General features: G+C 37.8%; 1 protein-coding gene across 10 annotated transcripts; it reads left to right on the top strand.

Moving 5' to 3' along the window:
• Positions 1-1,725: 1,725 nt before the first annotated feature.
• On the top strand, positions 1,726-14,614 carry LOC149806721 (uncharacterized). Of its 10 annotated transcripts, XM_089956907.1 has the most exons (4): positions 6,924-7,082; positions 12,327-12,417; positions 13,022-13,119; positions 13,643-14,614. In XM_089956907.1, exons 2-4 carry the CDS (start codon positions 12,399-12,401, stop codon positions 14,324-14,326), a joined length of 801 nt encoding a protein of 266 aa, XP_089813033.1. In that variant the 5' UTR covers positions 6,924-7,082; positions 12,327-12,398; the 3' UTR covers positions 14,327-14,614. The 10 variants fall into 10 exon arrangements, with proteins under 10 accessions (XP_089813051.1, XP_089813045.1, XP_089813046.1 ...); XM_089956917.1 differs by lacking the exons at positions 6,924-7,082; positions 12,327-12,417 and adding an exon at positions 1,877-1,915; XM_089956912.1 differs by lacking the exons at positions 6,924-7,082; positions 12,327-12,417 and adding an exon at positions 1,878-1,919.

Here is a 14,614-nt window from a genome sequence, read left to right as displayed (position 1 = left end):
TAAATGTGAATAAAAATAGAAACTCAGAAAGAAAACAATCAACTTATCAATTTGCATATGTGATTGTGAACAACAGGAAAAATCGTAAAACTATATTTTGTAGCGGGCACACTCGCAGGGATGTGAGGAGCTCATTCACTCGGTCAATACATAGTTACCAGGAAAATATCGTAGCTCCATTCAAACTGCAAATATTTGTATTTGTATGTGATATAAATGAAATATATGTATAGTATGTACGCTGTATCAACGATATACTTCTCGTTATATAAATTTTTACATCTCATGGTATTTCACTGATACAGGGTACATACTATATATATATATATATATATATATATATATATATATATATATATATATATATATATATATATATATATATATATATATATATATATATATATATATATATATATATATATATATATATAAGATAAAGCGTACGCTGATAACGCAACATTTAGCACAGTGGTTCCCAGCCTTTTTTTGGCCGCAAAACTAAACAATTTTTTTTCTGACCCTCACGACCCTATATCCACAATTTCATAAGTTTTGCCACAGTCCAAGAAATATCCTGGCGACCCTCCAAGAACGTCTTGGCGACCCTGATTTGGGTCGTGACCCGTGGGTTGGGAACCACTGAATTAGCAGGAGTGAATTCAGAGGAATAGATGGAAAGTTCAAATGAGTCGACGGAGTTTTGGTAAGGAATTGTTGATTATGAAATGTTAATGTTCTACAGTGAAAAACCAAACAAACTGGAAAACAAATAACTTAAAATGAAAGAAATCGCAGTAGTTTTAATTTGCGTGTTATCTGAATTCTTGACACTTAACGTCGGGTTTTGTTATCTGTACCAAATCTATATCAACTGTCCTTGTCAACCTTGATTCGTCCCGGTTCTTAAAGGTAGGCCACAACAGCGCTGCTGACATATACGTTCTAATGAAATAAATTCATCACGTCAGAAGATTTACCAGAAGAGATGGTGGAACGGAATAATGCAACTTTATATGACGCTCTGTTTTCTTTTGTTTTCTTTTACCGACAAATTTTAAGGGATGCTAACACCTGACATTTTAAGAATATCTGTAGTACCTGGCAAACCATGGGACCCCTACTATTCTAGGATACATGGTACTAATTGCATGGAAAAAAGGGAACCAGCCTGGAAATGGATGGGCATACAATAGCGTACATATGGGTTGGCTGACCAGGATTGGTTAATAATGTAAGTTATGCTTTAGGAAAAAGACTCTTTTGAGAGCTTATCCTAGTTGTAAGTGAAAAAAAGAGAGACATTTTTTATTGATGGAACTGTAGTCCTTTAACAGTCTTGAGTTTGGAACACTCATTAATAAAATTAGCACCTGATTCTTTGGTGCGGAATTGAAAGCACACGGGTCAAACACATGCAGGTGCAGAAAATGCCGCGGCTCATATTCTTTTCTCTACACAGAAGCTGACATCCAAGTTTCATCTATCCTGATAAATATAGGTTTGATCATGAACACTCAGAAATTTTAAGTTATTGAATTTTTAATATCATGATGTTTGCATAGGTTTATTATGGGATCTGAATTAGTACCGTGAGTCCCCTAACTGCTAAACATTGGTATTTCTCCATATTTTATTGTAAGTTTAACACTTCAATGTCTCTGTATGGGACTGTCTCTATTTAAAAACGAGGGACAATAATAGATTGCCTTTGTTCAGGCAAAACTAATATGGTTTGAAACCAATCATCGTAAAGTCAGTTGATAAGGCACCTATGAACATGGCATATACGAAATAGTGAGCGCATGCACCAACCGATAAAGCGTACTGACCATACGGAGAAAATGCAACATTTAGCTGGTGAGTAAACAAAGGAGTGGACGGAAATTGCAGAGGTCGGTGAAGCCATAGTTCAGTAGGTAACAAAATGTTAATGTTTTAATTTCATATTTATATATACATAAACTATAACATAAATACCTTAAACGTCTTTCAAGCTAAGAGCATAAAGTTTGCGTGTTATTTGAATTGATTTTTTACATTAAACGTCGGGTCTATAACACTGGTCAACAGTGAAATCATTACTGACTTGAAAAGGCCCTAATATGTAGTATTTTGGTGTGCCGAACACGAATATAACCGTGAAAAATTTGTATTGGCTCTCGTTTTGAAGATATTCATATACCTCATTTTCTATGTTTCACTGTGTAAATTTCTCCAGTAGGACTGCAGCAACATCCGGAATAATGATGTAACATTGCATAATACCATCATGCTCACATCATCCACAGTTGATTGCATCATTTTCTGATGCAATGCAATACTAATGCCATGCGGCTGCTGAAGTAAGTTGACGTCAGCAGTGTACTATACATGTGTAGGCCTATTATACTAATGCCAGGCGGCTGCTGAAGCTGACGTAAGCAGTGTACTATATAAAGCCCAATCAGATAGGTTCAGCATTTAAAATATTTTAGACGTTGTGCGAGACAGTTCAAGCTACTGTTACATAAAACTTATTATTTTATCCATTTACGTACAATAAAGAACAGTAATGCCTCGAAAGTGTGTTAATACCGCGGACAATTTTTGCTATATTTGTGGGGAAGTGACATTTGCCAACCAGAAGAAAAGTATCAATTCTCAAGTGAAGAAGGCATATCATCTTTACTTCGGATGCAAGGTTGGTGACCAAGACAAGCCTTGGGCTCCGCATATATGCTGTGCTACATGTACAACACAGCTTTCACAGTGGTTGAATTGCAAAAGGTCATCAATGCCGTTTGCAGTCCCAATGGTGTGGAGAGAGCCAAGCAACCACCTAAATGACTGTTACTTCTGCTTGGTTCCTCCTCTTTCCGGCGGAATAACGAAGCGAAAGAAGTCGAGAATAGTCTACCCAAACATTCCGTCTGCATTGAGACCAGTTCCACATGGTGAGGGACTTCCTATTCCAGAACCTCCAGCAGAATATTCTCTTGATTCATCTGACGAAGACAAAGGTGAGTCGACCTGTTCTTCTCCTGGTCCATCAGCATGCAGTGATCCAGATTTTCACTGTGGTGCATCATCAACCCCACACAGAATAACACAGGAAGAACTAAATGACCTGATTCGTGATTTGGACTTATCAAAGAACAAGGCAGAATTGCTAGGATCAAGACTCCAACAATGGAATCTTCTAGAAGAAGATGTCACAATTACTGCATATCGAAAGCGCCACCAGCAATTGGAGCCTTTCTTCAGAAAGGAAAGTAATCTGATATTCTGTTCCGATATTGAGGGCCTCATGAATGCTTTAAAAATCACTCATGACCCACAAGAATGGAGACTATTTGTGGACTCTTCGAAACTGAGTCTCAAGGCTGTGCTTTTGCACAATGGAAACATTCTTCCATCTATTCCAGTAGCGTATGCTGTCCACATGAAAGAGACATACGATAACTTAAGGCAGCTACTGAATTCCATTGAGTATAACAAGTACAGCGGGCACCTCTGTGGTGATTTGAAGGTAGTTGCCCTTTTAATGGGACTGCAGCAAGGATATACAAAATACATGTGTTTCTTATGCGAGTGGGATAGCCGAGCAAGGGAAATGCACTACATGAGGAAGGAATGGACTCACAGGCAGAATGTAGCCATTGGAGAGAAGAATATCCAACACCCAGCTCTGGTTGAGGCTCAAAAAATCTTGCTACCACCCCTTCACATCAAACTAGGTTTGATGAAGAACTTCGTGAAAGCCATTGACCGGACTTTGCCAGCATTCCGATACCTGCATGAAAAATTCCCTCGACTCAGCGAAGCAAAGATTAAAGAGGGAGTTTTTGTGGGTCCTCAGATTCGAGAGCTTTTCAAAGATGACCGGTTCAACAACTTGCTGGAAGGTGACGCGAAACAAGCATGGAATGCTTTTCACCTAGTTTCTACAAACTTCCTCGGAAATGTTAGGGCAGAAAACTATAAGGAACTAGTAGAAGACATGTTGATGAAGTATAAGAAACTTGGCTGCAATATGTCTCTAAAGATTCACTTTCTTCATTCCCATTTGGATTTCTTTCCTAGCAACTGTGGTATTGTTAGTGATGAACACGGCGAACGTTTTCATCAAGATATCGCAACAATGGAACAAAGATACCAGGGAAAATGGTCCACTACAATGCTGGCTGACTACTGCTGGACACTCCTCAGAGATGCTCCCGAACAGCTGTACAAGAGACAGGCGAAGAAATCTAAGATGTAGTCAATGACTTGATTTTTTATAGGTAGGCTATTACAGTTGACCTTTTACTATTGGAATGCATTTCGTTATGTAAACATTAATTTCTTGCAGATTACAAAAAAACTAGAGCCAATTTTGCAATTTGACTGTCATATTCGTGTTCAACACATAAAAATTGATAAGAATTGACTAATTTTATTTCAGTAACATGACTTTTGTAAAAATTTGTTGTCCAGTGTAATCTATACCAAATCTACATCCCTATTTTCGTCGAGCTAGTTTCATCTCTATAAATGTGGGCCACAATACTGTTGACATAGACTTTTTGTTATGTTTTATATCCAGTAAATGTTGTTGTTGTTGTTGTAGTGTTAACACCATTTTTCAAAACACGATAGGCTATACATGGCGGCCAGTATTAATGGTGGAGGAAGAACCCGGGAAAACCCCGGACCACGAGAAGCTACTGGCAAGCTTTCTCACATACCGACATTGGCTGAATCCGAGACTCGAACCCACGCAGGCAGAGGTGACATGGCAGTGATCTGTAACGGAGACCGCTTTAGACCACTCGGCCACTCGGGGCCCCTCCAGTAAATGTATCACGCGGACGGGATATTGTAAGTTCTCTTGTCTGTTCATTTGTTTAATGGATGCTGAGAATTGACGTTTTGAACAACATCTTTCGTGCTTGGAAAACAATGGTCCCTAGTTTGTGCAAAACACGTTAAGCACACCAGTAGACTTTGGGCTTTGAAAAGTTGTGCATAAGTACAGCAAAGGTGAGTAAAAAGACTTGTTAAAATTAGCATCGTAAAATAATATTCTTAGTCCTCACATAATTGACAAGTAGCGATACCAGATTTGATCCACTGTTACAAATTTACAACTGAAGTACTGAATTAGCAGTCTTTTGTCATATTGGTTGAGCTGTGACAACTAATTTATTATAAGCATGCAAATTTCCACTTTTAAAAAGTCTTATTAAAATTACTTAGATATCTACAAATTGAATTTGTTGAATTTGTGGACCCTGATAATGTCCATTGTGTGTGATCTTTTAATGTTGCCAATACGTATACTACATACGGTGTAACTGTAAAAGGAGAAAATAAACTTGAAAACATCTGGGACATATCTCTCAGGTCAAGCTATGCGGGATTCGCTTGGAGGTATGCGTACAATAATCAGGTATCTTATGTCTATCAAAACCGACAATGTTTTAATAAATGCCGATCTTTTATTTCTGCATCAAGCATTGCTCGTTTTAGAGCCATTCTTCACAGCCTCTTATAATTGCTCATTTTGTATTATTGCAGTCGTCTCTCAGAATCGGAAATACAGCTTTGAAAACAATTAATCTGAAACCCACTTCACAACAAAATACGTAACGAAACGTCTGAAGTAATGCAATTTCGTATCAAATATATACATGCAGCCCTACGTAAATGTCTAGTATTCTCCATGACGAAGTTACCCTTTGAACAGGTGACGCTGAGTTGGAGTACAAAAGATAGCATAACTTATACACAAGGGGTGGCTCTTACAAATAGACTTCAACTGTTGTGAAGCTAGCACGTTACCTCAGTCACTGTACATATCGGTCAAAATGTATATCACCAAACAGTAGCTTACTACATGGGGGGGGGGGGACTGTTGTCCCGATCGCTAGAGGTCTTTGGGCGTCCAAAAAGCAGATAATTCTTTTTCGAAAATAACCAATGTGAATGTTTGGAAATTTGTTACTCTTTCAGAAAATCACATAACGCACCCGTATGACAATAATTTGCAAACTCATTTCTGCTGCCAGCGTGGGCCTCATGAAGAAACTGTTCTTCTATCCATCGGCGCCGCCCAACACACTGTTAATCCTATTTCGCATCACAGCATTTGAGAGAGATCCAGACATCAATCAATACAAATCGCACAGGCACAATTCAGTTAAAATAGACGTCTATCTTCGTTTCCGCCACACATCCACTAGTACTTTGATTTATGAGAAGGGTTGTGGGGGCTTTAAAATGTTTGTAAACGCCTGTAGATGTCGTTTATATCAAATAACACCGAAAAGCAACCAAATGGCACTGAATTGCAGGAAAATCTTTGGCGGCCAGGGCTCCCCCATACCCACTAGCTGGTGGGAAGGGGCTACCTCCCCTAGCTTCGACTTTTCGGGCCTCGTTTTCTGGCTCTTTGGGCCATCATTGTCTCCTTTGGCTCCATTTACGCCACTGGCAACCGTGCCCATTTACCCTTAGTACGCCACTGGCAACAAATTAAGAGAAATGCAAATGAATGACTGTTTCCAAACAGCAACAATCTCTTGATAAGTAAATAATCAAAAAGGCCCTATTTCTATCTATCTGGGAATATATTATTGTACCAGTTGTTGTCATATCATGATAAAAATGCACACCTATTTTCACTTCTGACTAACGTCAATATTTGAAATTGAGGAAACTTGGAAGTTGAATCAAGAGCTCTTGCCTGCAATGTCACTCAGAATGATAGCCACAAAATCTGCCTTCCACCTTTACCAGTAAAATGTATATACTAAGCTGGCAAATTTTCGGGTTAGTATATGTAGTGATATGCGGTAAATTCATAGAATAACACTTGAAACACATTAATACGCCTTAACAAATTTGATGGTACGAGTTCCCTCTTACCTTTCCCTATAACAGTTTAGATAGTTTTACATTTATATTGGGTTGAGGTCAAGGTGCATAGCCTATAGAAAGGTTGTAATTCGCAAGAGGATAGCCGATTTCTACCTGGCCTTGCAAGTGTGAACGACCTTATATATTGTCGTCTTCCTACCTTCATGAAATCGACACGCAGATGAGTTATCTTCTCCGTGGTAGAGTATTGTAATTACTTTTATCAATTTATATTACTTAAAATATATGCTGTTTTTATTCAGTTTTGAATGCATCGTCCCAGTGGAAAGATGTTATTCATTCCGACATTAATTTCCTCATCAAGAAGGAAACTTGAGATAGGAAATTCGAGAACCGATCTGGCCAACTCTGAGACAGAAACCTGATATAGTACCTAGTATTTCTTTGTTCATTAGGCACCAGAATACAATAATGCATCCAGATGTGGACACGTTTGTTTCATTCTGTCAAAATTTTATTTCACACTGTAATCTGTATCTTTTAACCGAGTCATCACTGTCGAAGTTTGTAGTATAGTTTTCACAAACGTTCAATATCTTTTTTGGTGGAAATTCTAGTTTCAGTATACTAAATTTGAATCTCTTTAAATCCGATCAAAATAACCAGCACTGGAGCGTTCAAGTCATGTACAAGTTTGTTTTATAAATGTGAAGTCCATTATTTAAAATTAAGAAATGAGTGTTGAATTTGCTTTTCTAGTTCAAATACATCTATCCTCTATATATTGTTTTCCGTACTCACATGTAGTTCTCTGTTGATTTTGATCTGTAATCTATCCATTTCCTACATTGTAATACCATATTAATTGTCTTTGTTTTACTCATTCCCTACATGTATAGTAAACTGTATTTTATACTTTTATTTGCTCCACTAGGTTTGATCATTGACATTTTGTGACATTTTACAACTGTTGGTGGGCTTTACTTACTCATAGACGTTTTCCTGATTTGTTATATTTGCTTCAGTAGCTAAATTTTCAATTCTACAGAATGCACAAGAGAGTAGATCATCCAGATCTTAATGAATGTGGGCTGGGTTTTACTTCGTTATGTGAAAATTCTTCTCAGATCAACTGTTTGTTTGTTTGTTGTTGTTGTCTTTTAAATTTCGTGGTAATTTTTTGAGATAGTTTGATGGATGTGCCAAATTGTTCCTGTTAATATTTTTAAAACAAGGAGAATCCTGGATGACATAGTAGTTGCATGACCTGCTGCTATATCTTACTGGAATTAAATTTGGGAGCGGCTTAATATTTTTTTTATCTTCTTTAAAATTCCGTAGGCTAGCTTGTAGTCTTTGATGTTGAATTTGTTTTTCAGCGTTTTTGGCGATGTGGCATTGAATTAACTTCACATGTTCCAATGTATCATCTTTCCATTTCTTCTGTTTTGTCATTTATAACCTTGAGAGAATATTTGCTACATTGCCGGTGCCTTTTCATGTGTTAACTGTGATCTTTTTAATATAATTTAATTTCCTGTTCTGGCCTCCTGATCAGTAGAAATCAGCATGACTTGAGAGTTTTTACTCCTCGTTTTCTTATGCGCTCTTTCTTGCCACACCTGTCACATTATAGAAAAGCATTATCTTTCAGAATTTTATCTCGTTCATTTTACTTGATGCTGCTATCTATTTTGTTCTCTTATACCATTTACTTTAACGGGAAAAAATTGTTGCTGCTGGTACACAACTGTTAAACGGATGGTCGTGTACCTCCCGATTCAGGAGTACATAGCCTTTTCGTTACATCTATTTGCCTTCAAAATCGAAAGCTTGTAAACAGTCACAATCTCGTGATAAACAAATAGTCACAAAGTCTCATTTTGTATCTATCTGGAGATATATTAGTACACTGTTTCTAATTTTACGCTGATACAAACAAACGCACCTACAATCGTGACTGACAAAGTCGTCACTATCTGAAACAACAGAAATCTGGAAATCATCTCAATAGATATATAGTTGGAACGTTCACATCGACTGATAGCGACAATTTACTAAATTCTATATATTACCAATGCAATTTAATCATCCAGCTCTGAGTTACTTTAATTGCGAGTATACAATTTTTTTCTATCTTTTGTGCCTTGACAGATCACACTAAACTATGCCGCTGACGAAAATTGACCCAGTACTCTGCAGTTGCACTGCTAGTCACGTGACTATCCAAATTTCGCAGAATATATATCCATGACATCAACTGTGCAAAAGTCAAAAACTCCCTATCTAATGTTGTTGTACAAAGCTTTCGAAATTAATAGAGAAAGTCAAGTAATTTCTGGGGAAAAACAAACAAAATGACACATAATTTTCAACGTATAGATTCCTAGAAAAACTATCAGAAATATGTCGCTGCCCTAGCTACCTCTAGAAATCATATTCATCAAAAAGCACATGTCAGCGCCGTTTTATTTTGATAGTACAAAGTATCTACCGCGTTGACATCTGCTTTCTACCTTATGAATCTGGCATTTTCCAGGTTGCCGCGAAACCTTGTGGCAAATAATTAGGCTGTGATGATTAGTCCATCTTGTACGTACTATACAGTTGCCTGGACACATCTACAAATATCAAATAAACCCATTATTAATTCATTACGGTGATATATAGTCCATTTATAAAATGCGTCGATAAATTGAAAGAAGACCGATTTATTACGCAGGAGTTAAACTACTCTTGCGTTTCAGAGGCATTTATATATATGTGTGTGTGTGTGTGTGTGTGTGTTTTCGTATATCGTCACATACAAAATCTTTAATTCGAAACTTGTTGTGGCACACTTATGCTTGAGTCACTTGTAGTTCAGTCGGTCTTTTCATACCGTCGGCAATAAATAGACTGTACTACGCCTGCTACAGCTAATGATACTGCCTTTGATTAATGACCTAGATTGGACATCTAATCATGGCTTCCTCTGGAAGAACGTTCCTGATCTGAACGATCCCCATGATGTAAAAGCAGATGGCAAAGGCTGTATGAACAGCTCAGAGCATCGTTTAAGGTGCACAAGGAACTGTCTTTCACTGCATCCGGATTGAAAAATTGTCTCTAGACATCTCGACGCTCTTTTCCCACTGGATTCAGACAGGCCTGAATGAGTGTGAAAATACAAACTTTTCACTCAACTTAAATCCTCTTTGCGCGCAAGTCATGACATTATTTTCCTCCCCCAACACAAGAAACCTTTAGGTCCTGTGGGGAAATGCGAGCGGGAAGGCATCAGGAATGTATATACTGAGAGCTGTAGCTGCAGACGTGCACACAGGCGGCTCAACGCATATGGGAGATTTTCAGCATACCCTGAGTGACTGAGCAGCACTTGTTTATGACATTTCTCACCTCCGCAGTATGAGCAAGGGGCTTGCAAAAGTGCCACAAAATTACCTATTTCACCTAAACCATGGTCAGCATATCTTGGCTGACGGGGATACTACCATAGCGGTCGAAGACGTAACAAGAAATTCAAGGTGATGCAACTCACAAAATGTGGTAGGAACGTGTCCACACTCATAGATATTACATCAGCAGATAAACCACAGATAAAAACATCTCAAGTTGGTACAGACACGACTAGATTCAGCGTCCAGATAGCAGACATGAGTGAAACGTACCAAACTGAACAACGGCAATTCAGCAAAGAAGGCGCCGGCTACACCCTTTTTCTGAAATCTTCGAAGTAAAGAAGAGCGACATGAAACGTTGGGTTTTGCCAAATACACACAGAAAGTCAGCAAGCTCACACATTTCCCAGAGAGTACGAATGACAGACTAGTGTATATCAGATTCTCACTATCTGGGAAAAGACATGCAACTATCATCAGCGCCTATGCTCCCATCGTGGCCAACCCAGGTGAGAACACGGTCAAAATTTACAATGACCTGGAGTCTTTTATTGCAAACGTACAGAAGGCAGACTAGCTCATCATGCTTGGTGACTTCAGTGCTAGAGCTGGTACAAAACTCCATGACTTGGCATTCCTGGCAAAATGACTTTGGCATGTATAACAACAACGGACGTATCATACTGAGAAAATGCGCTGAAGTCGACCAGCTAATAACCAAAACAGTGTTCCTCTTGCCAAACCGCAAATAAACGTTTTACCCCTATTTCGACTGCTAGTTAATTTCCGTTTACATGCAACACTCATGAAGGCGGGATTTAAAAATTGTTTTTGATTATGATACGAGTTTTTAAAGAAAACTTACTCAGCTGTGTTACTGTATTTAGTGAAGGATTTTTCCAAAATGTATGTGCTGTTTGTCGTAGAGTATAACAGGTATACGATAATGAATGGATGACGTAAAATATCGAATATAAACATGTCATTGATTTGCAATATGCATGTGGAAAACGAATTACAAACAATGAATACTTGAAAACTATTTTGTTTGAAGGTGAGGTGTTCATTGTAACGATTTCTTAATGGCGCTTCCTCGTTGATTGTATAAGTGTATACTAGAGGGTCCATATTTCCTATATGGAGAAAGACAGTAGTTATAAGTGTGATATCGCCAATGTGTAAAAGTGATATCATCGCATATTCTCCTACTGGTGTATTCAATATTTAGTATGGAAGATATAACAAGTAACAATATCGTACCATATAATTCTTCCAATATGTCATTTTATACTACTGATCAGAAGCGGTCCTTTATGAACGCGGTATAGTTTGGTTTTTGACCTAGCTTAGTAGATGCTATTCCATGGAAACAATTCAGAACTGATGATATATTTATTTGATCCGGCAGAATATTAAGTGATTGTAATAGAAGTGAAATATCATTTTCAACTGTAGCATCTGATTGTAGACCCTTTGAAATTATCAATTTATATAGGGATCGAATGCTTATCAATAACCGTTCGCATCTGTATACACTCGTCCTCTTGAAGGTAATACCTGTGTCATGCAATTATGAGACCTCTTAGACGGTCAGTTCAAATCCCTAACATAAGAGTGCAATCATACAGTGAGCATAGCATACTGAATTTATTTCCAGCCGCTAACTCATTGACCATAGTACCCGAGCGCGTTGAACAAGATACCTGACTTGCACGCGATTTCCTCGATGATTGCGTACATGACCTACGCGGAAAACCCGTCCACGATTTATCTGCCCCAGGCAAGAATAATATAATCTTTCATCTGCATCGGTGTAGGATAGGAAAAATCTAACCAAAGGTCAGAATTTTGCATTAGAAACGAGGGTGAAACTTCCCTATCCTACACTGAAGAATAGTGAAGGATTCTGAAGGTTTCTTTTTCACGTCTCTGAACGTAAGTGTGGGTTGAAGTAAAGATGGCGTATTGCGAATAACAATGTCACATTCAAATGGTAAAACATCAATTGAAACTTTCCTTTCTTTAAGATAAAAGTTACGTTACACTGAAAAATGACGCTTTAACACATTTTGCATTTCAAAGAACATTGATTGAAATGGGAATGGTAATGTCAAGGCACAACGCCCGAACTGTGTGCTGCAAATAGCTTGCGCAATGACACAAATGAAAACAGGTAAGAAAATAAAGTCCACTCTTATCATAAGATTGACTGAGACAGACCAAACAATAATGAAACAGTTATTGATTAAACTTTGATCTAGAATCGATTTACCACTCAAAAATGGTAGAAGAAAAAGAAATTAACGTTTCGACTCGAAATAGGATTAAAGAAGCTGTAAATTTATCTAGGTCGATCAAAGAGAAACGGCCTGTGTGGGGGACACGTTAAATTTAACTCCTGCTCGCTTTTGTGTGTAAGTGTGTTGCAGGTAACGCTTATCGTACTTATTGTGAAAGAATGTGCAAGTTATGATATAAATCATGACTTGTTTGCAACTTTTTGTGCACTAATACTCTTAGCAGACGGTATTACGAGTCCAGGAGTCAGGATAAAGGTCACGTTTGAGGTTGGATAAAGCTATCCTACACCGGTTCTTCACACTGGAAACATGATCATGTACATACAGGAATGTGAGAATAAATCCATTTTTTGTGTACGGTTTGGTAATCCACGTAACTAATAGCAAATTGAAATTTCGTATTATTATTCCTTTATACTTTCGACATTTTGCATTATTATTCTTTTGATACTTTAGACGATGTTACTATTTATTTAGGGGGCCCCGAGTGGCCGAGTGGTCTAAAGCGCTCTAACGAATCATTGCCATCTCACCTCTGTCAGCGTGGGTTCGTGTCTTGGATTCAGCCAATGTGGGTATGTGAGAAAGTTTGCCAGTAGCTTCTCGTGGGTCGATGGTTCTTTCCGGCCCTTTCCCGGGTTCTTCCTCCACCATTAATACTGGCCGCCATGTATAGCCTATCGTGTGCTGAAAAATGACGTTAAGCCCTACAACAACAACAACAACAACTATTTATTTAGAGGCAGAAATAATGGAAAGCAAAAATCACGTATTAGTTGTAATATTGAACACGTGGAAACTTTTATTCTTGAACAAAGAGTTAACGAAATCGTATCTTCGGGAAATCCTCCTAAAATTCCCTCAAAGATGAAATAATGCTATTATAACAAAACTTAAAGTCCTTAACATTGTAGTTTAAATCCCGGATTCCTGCTGAAAGGTCTGTTAAAACAATTGTCATCAACAACAGTAAAAATGTATTTCAAATATCAGTCTGAGGAACCAGTAGTCTATGTATGTTCAATCTATGGACGGTAAACCTCCGATATATCAAAGTGTTAACTTGTATGAATTATACCTTGCTATATTCAATTGCAGGAAAAAATGGAGCAAATCAAGAAACCTGACTGCAAGTATCATCCTTATAACGAATTAAACATTCACTGTCCCGCACATAATTATATGGTGTGCTCCTTATGCACCAAAGAAAGTCACAAAACTTGCTTTGAAAATGAAAGTCTGAGACGTAGTCAAATGAGAAACTCTGCGGTGCAAAATATCTTGATCAAGGCAAAGGATCTCCTGGGACATAAGGTTAATAGTTTGCTTACGCTTGAAGAGTGGAAGATAACAACTAAACAAGAAATTGAAAGTCTTCGTGAAAGGATAAATGCACATCTGGATCAAATTCAAAGCAGAACTGTGGAGAATATGGAGAATGTTTACAAACAGGAGAAGCAGATGAACAGAAAAAGTCTTCTTGATATCGAAGAAATCAAATCAAGAGGATCGCTTTTGGACGCCAAAAGCAGTGGCCTGAATGAGAACGACGAGTGTCTCGATGAAATGAAAGAGCTTCTGGATCGTTTAGATCTTGAAGATTACACAAAAAGGAGACCGACCGTTAGCAAAGATATGAAGGCAATTCTTGAAATTGTAGAACATGTTTCAAGTGGCAAAATGAATCTAAATTTGGATATAATCATAACATCTTTAACTAATCCAAAAGAGAATGAGCAAAGACGCTCAATAGATTTCGGCTCCGATTCTGTCGAAAACTAGGACGGCACAGGCCGTGACGAACAAACATGATTATAATGTGTCCTTTGCTTCCGCTAGGGAAGTAGTCTTTTGGTCAAATAACATACCTTTTGAAGTATTAGGAATCAAATACATCAGTACTGTGAATGTATCAAATTGTGATTCGCCCAAGGAGTATGAAATCCCATGTAATTATTGCTTCAATATTAGGCGATGTTTTCTATGCTCTCTAGAACAGTGATGAATTTTCAATTCCTAGTCATTAAGAAAATAGGCAAATAACCAGAAAAATAAAATATTCATATTTAA

Source organism: Sinohyriopsis cumingii, chromosome 1 (genome assembly GCF_028554795.1).
Source record: "Sinohyriopsis cumingii isolate HCF-2022 chromosome 1, ASM2855479v2, whole genome shotgun sequence".
Lineage (NCBI taxonomy): Eukaryota > Metazoa > Mollusca > Bivalvia > Unionida > Unionidae > Sinohyriopsis > Sinohyriopsis cumingii.
The sequence above is the reverse complement of the archived record's forward strand: the minus strand, read 5'-3'. Positions and strand labels throughout refer to the sequence as shown.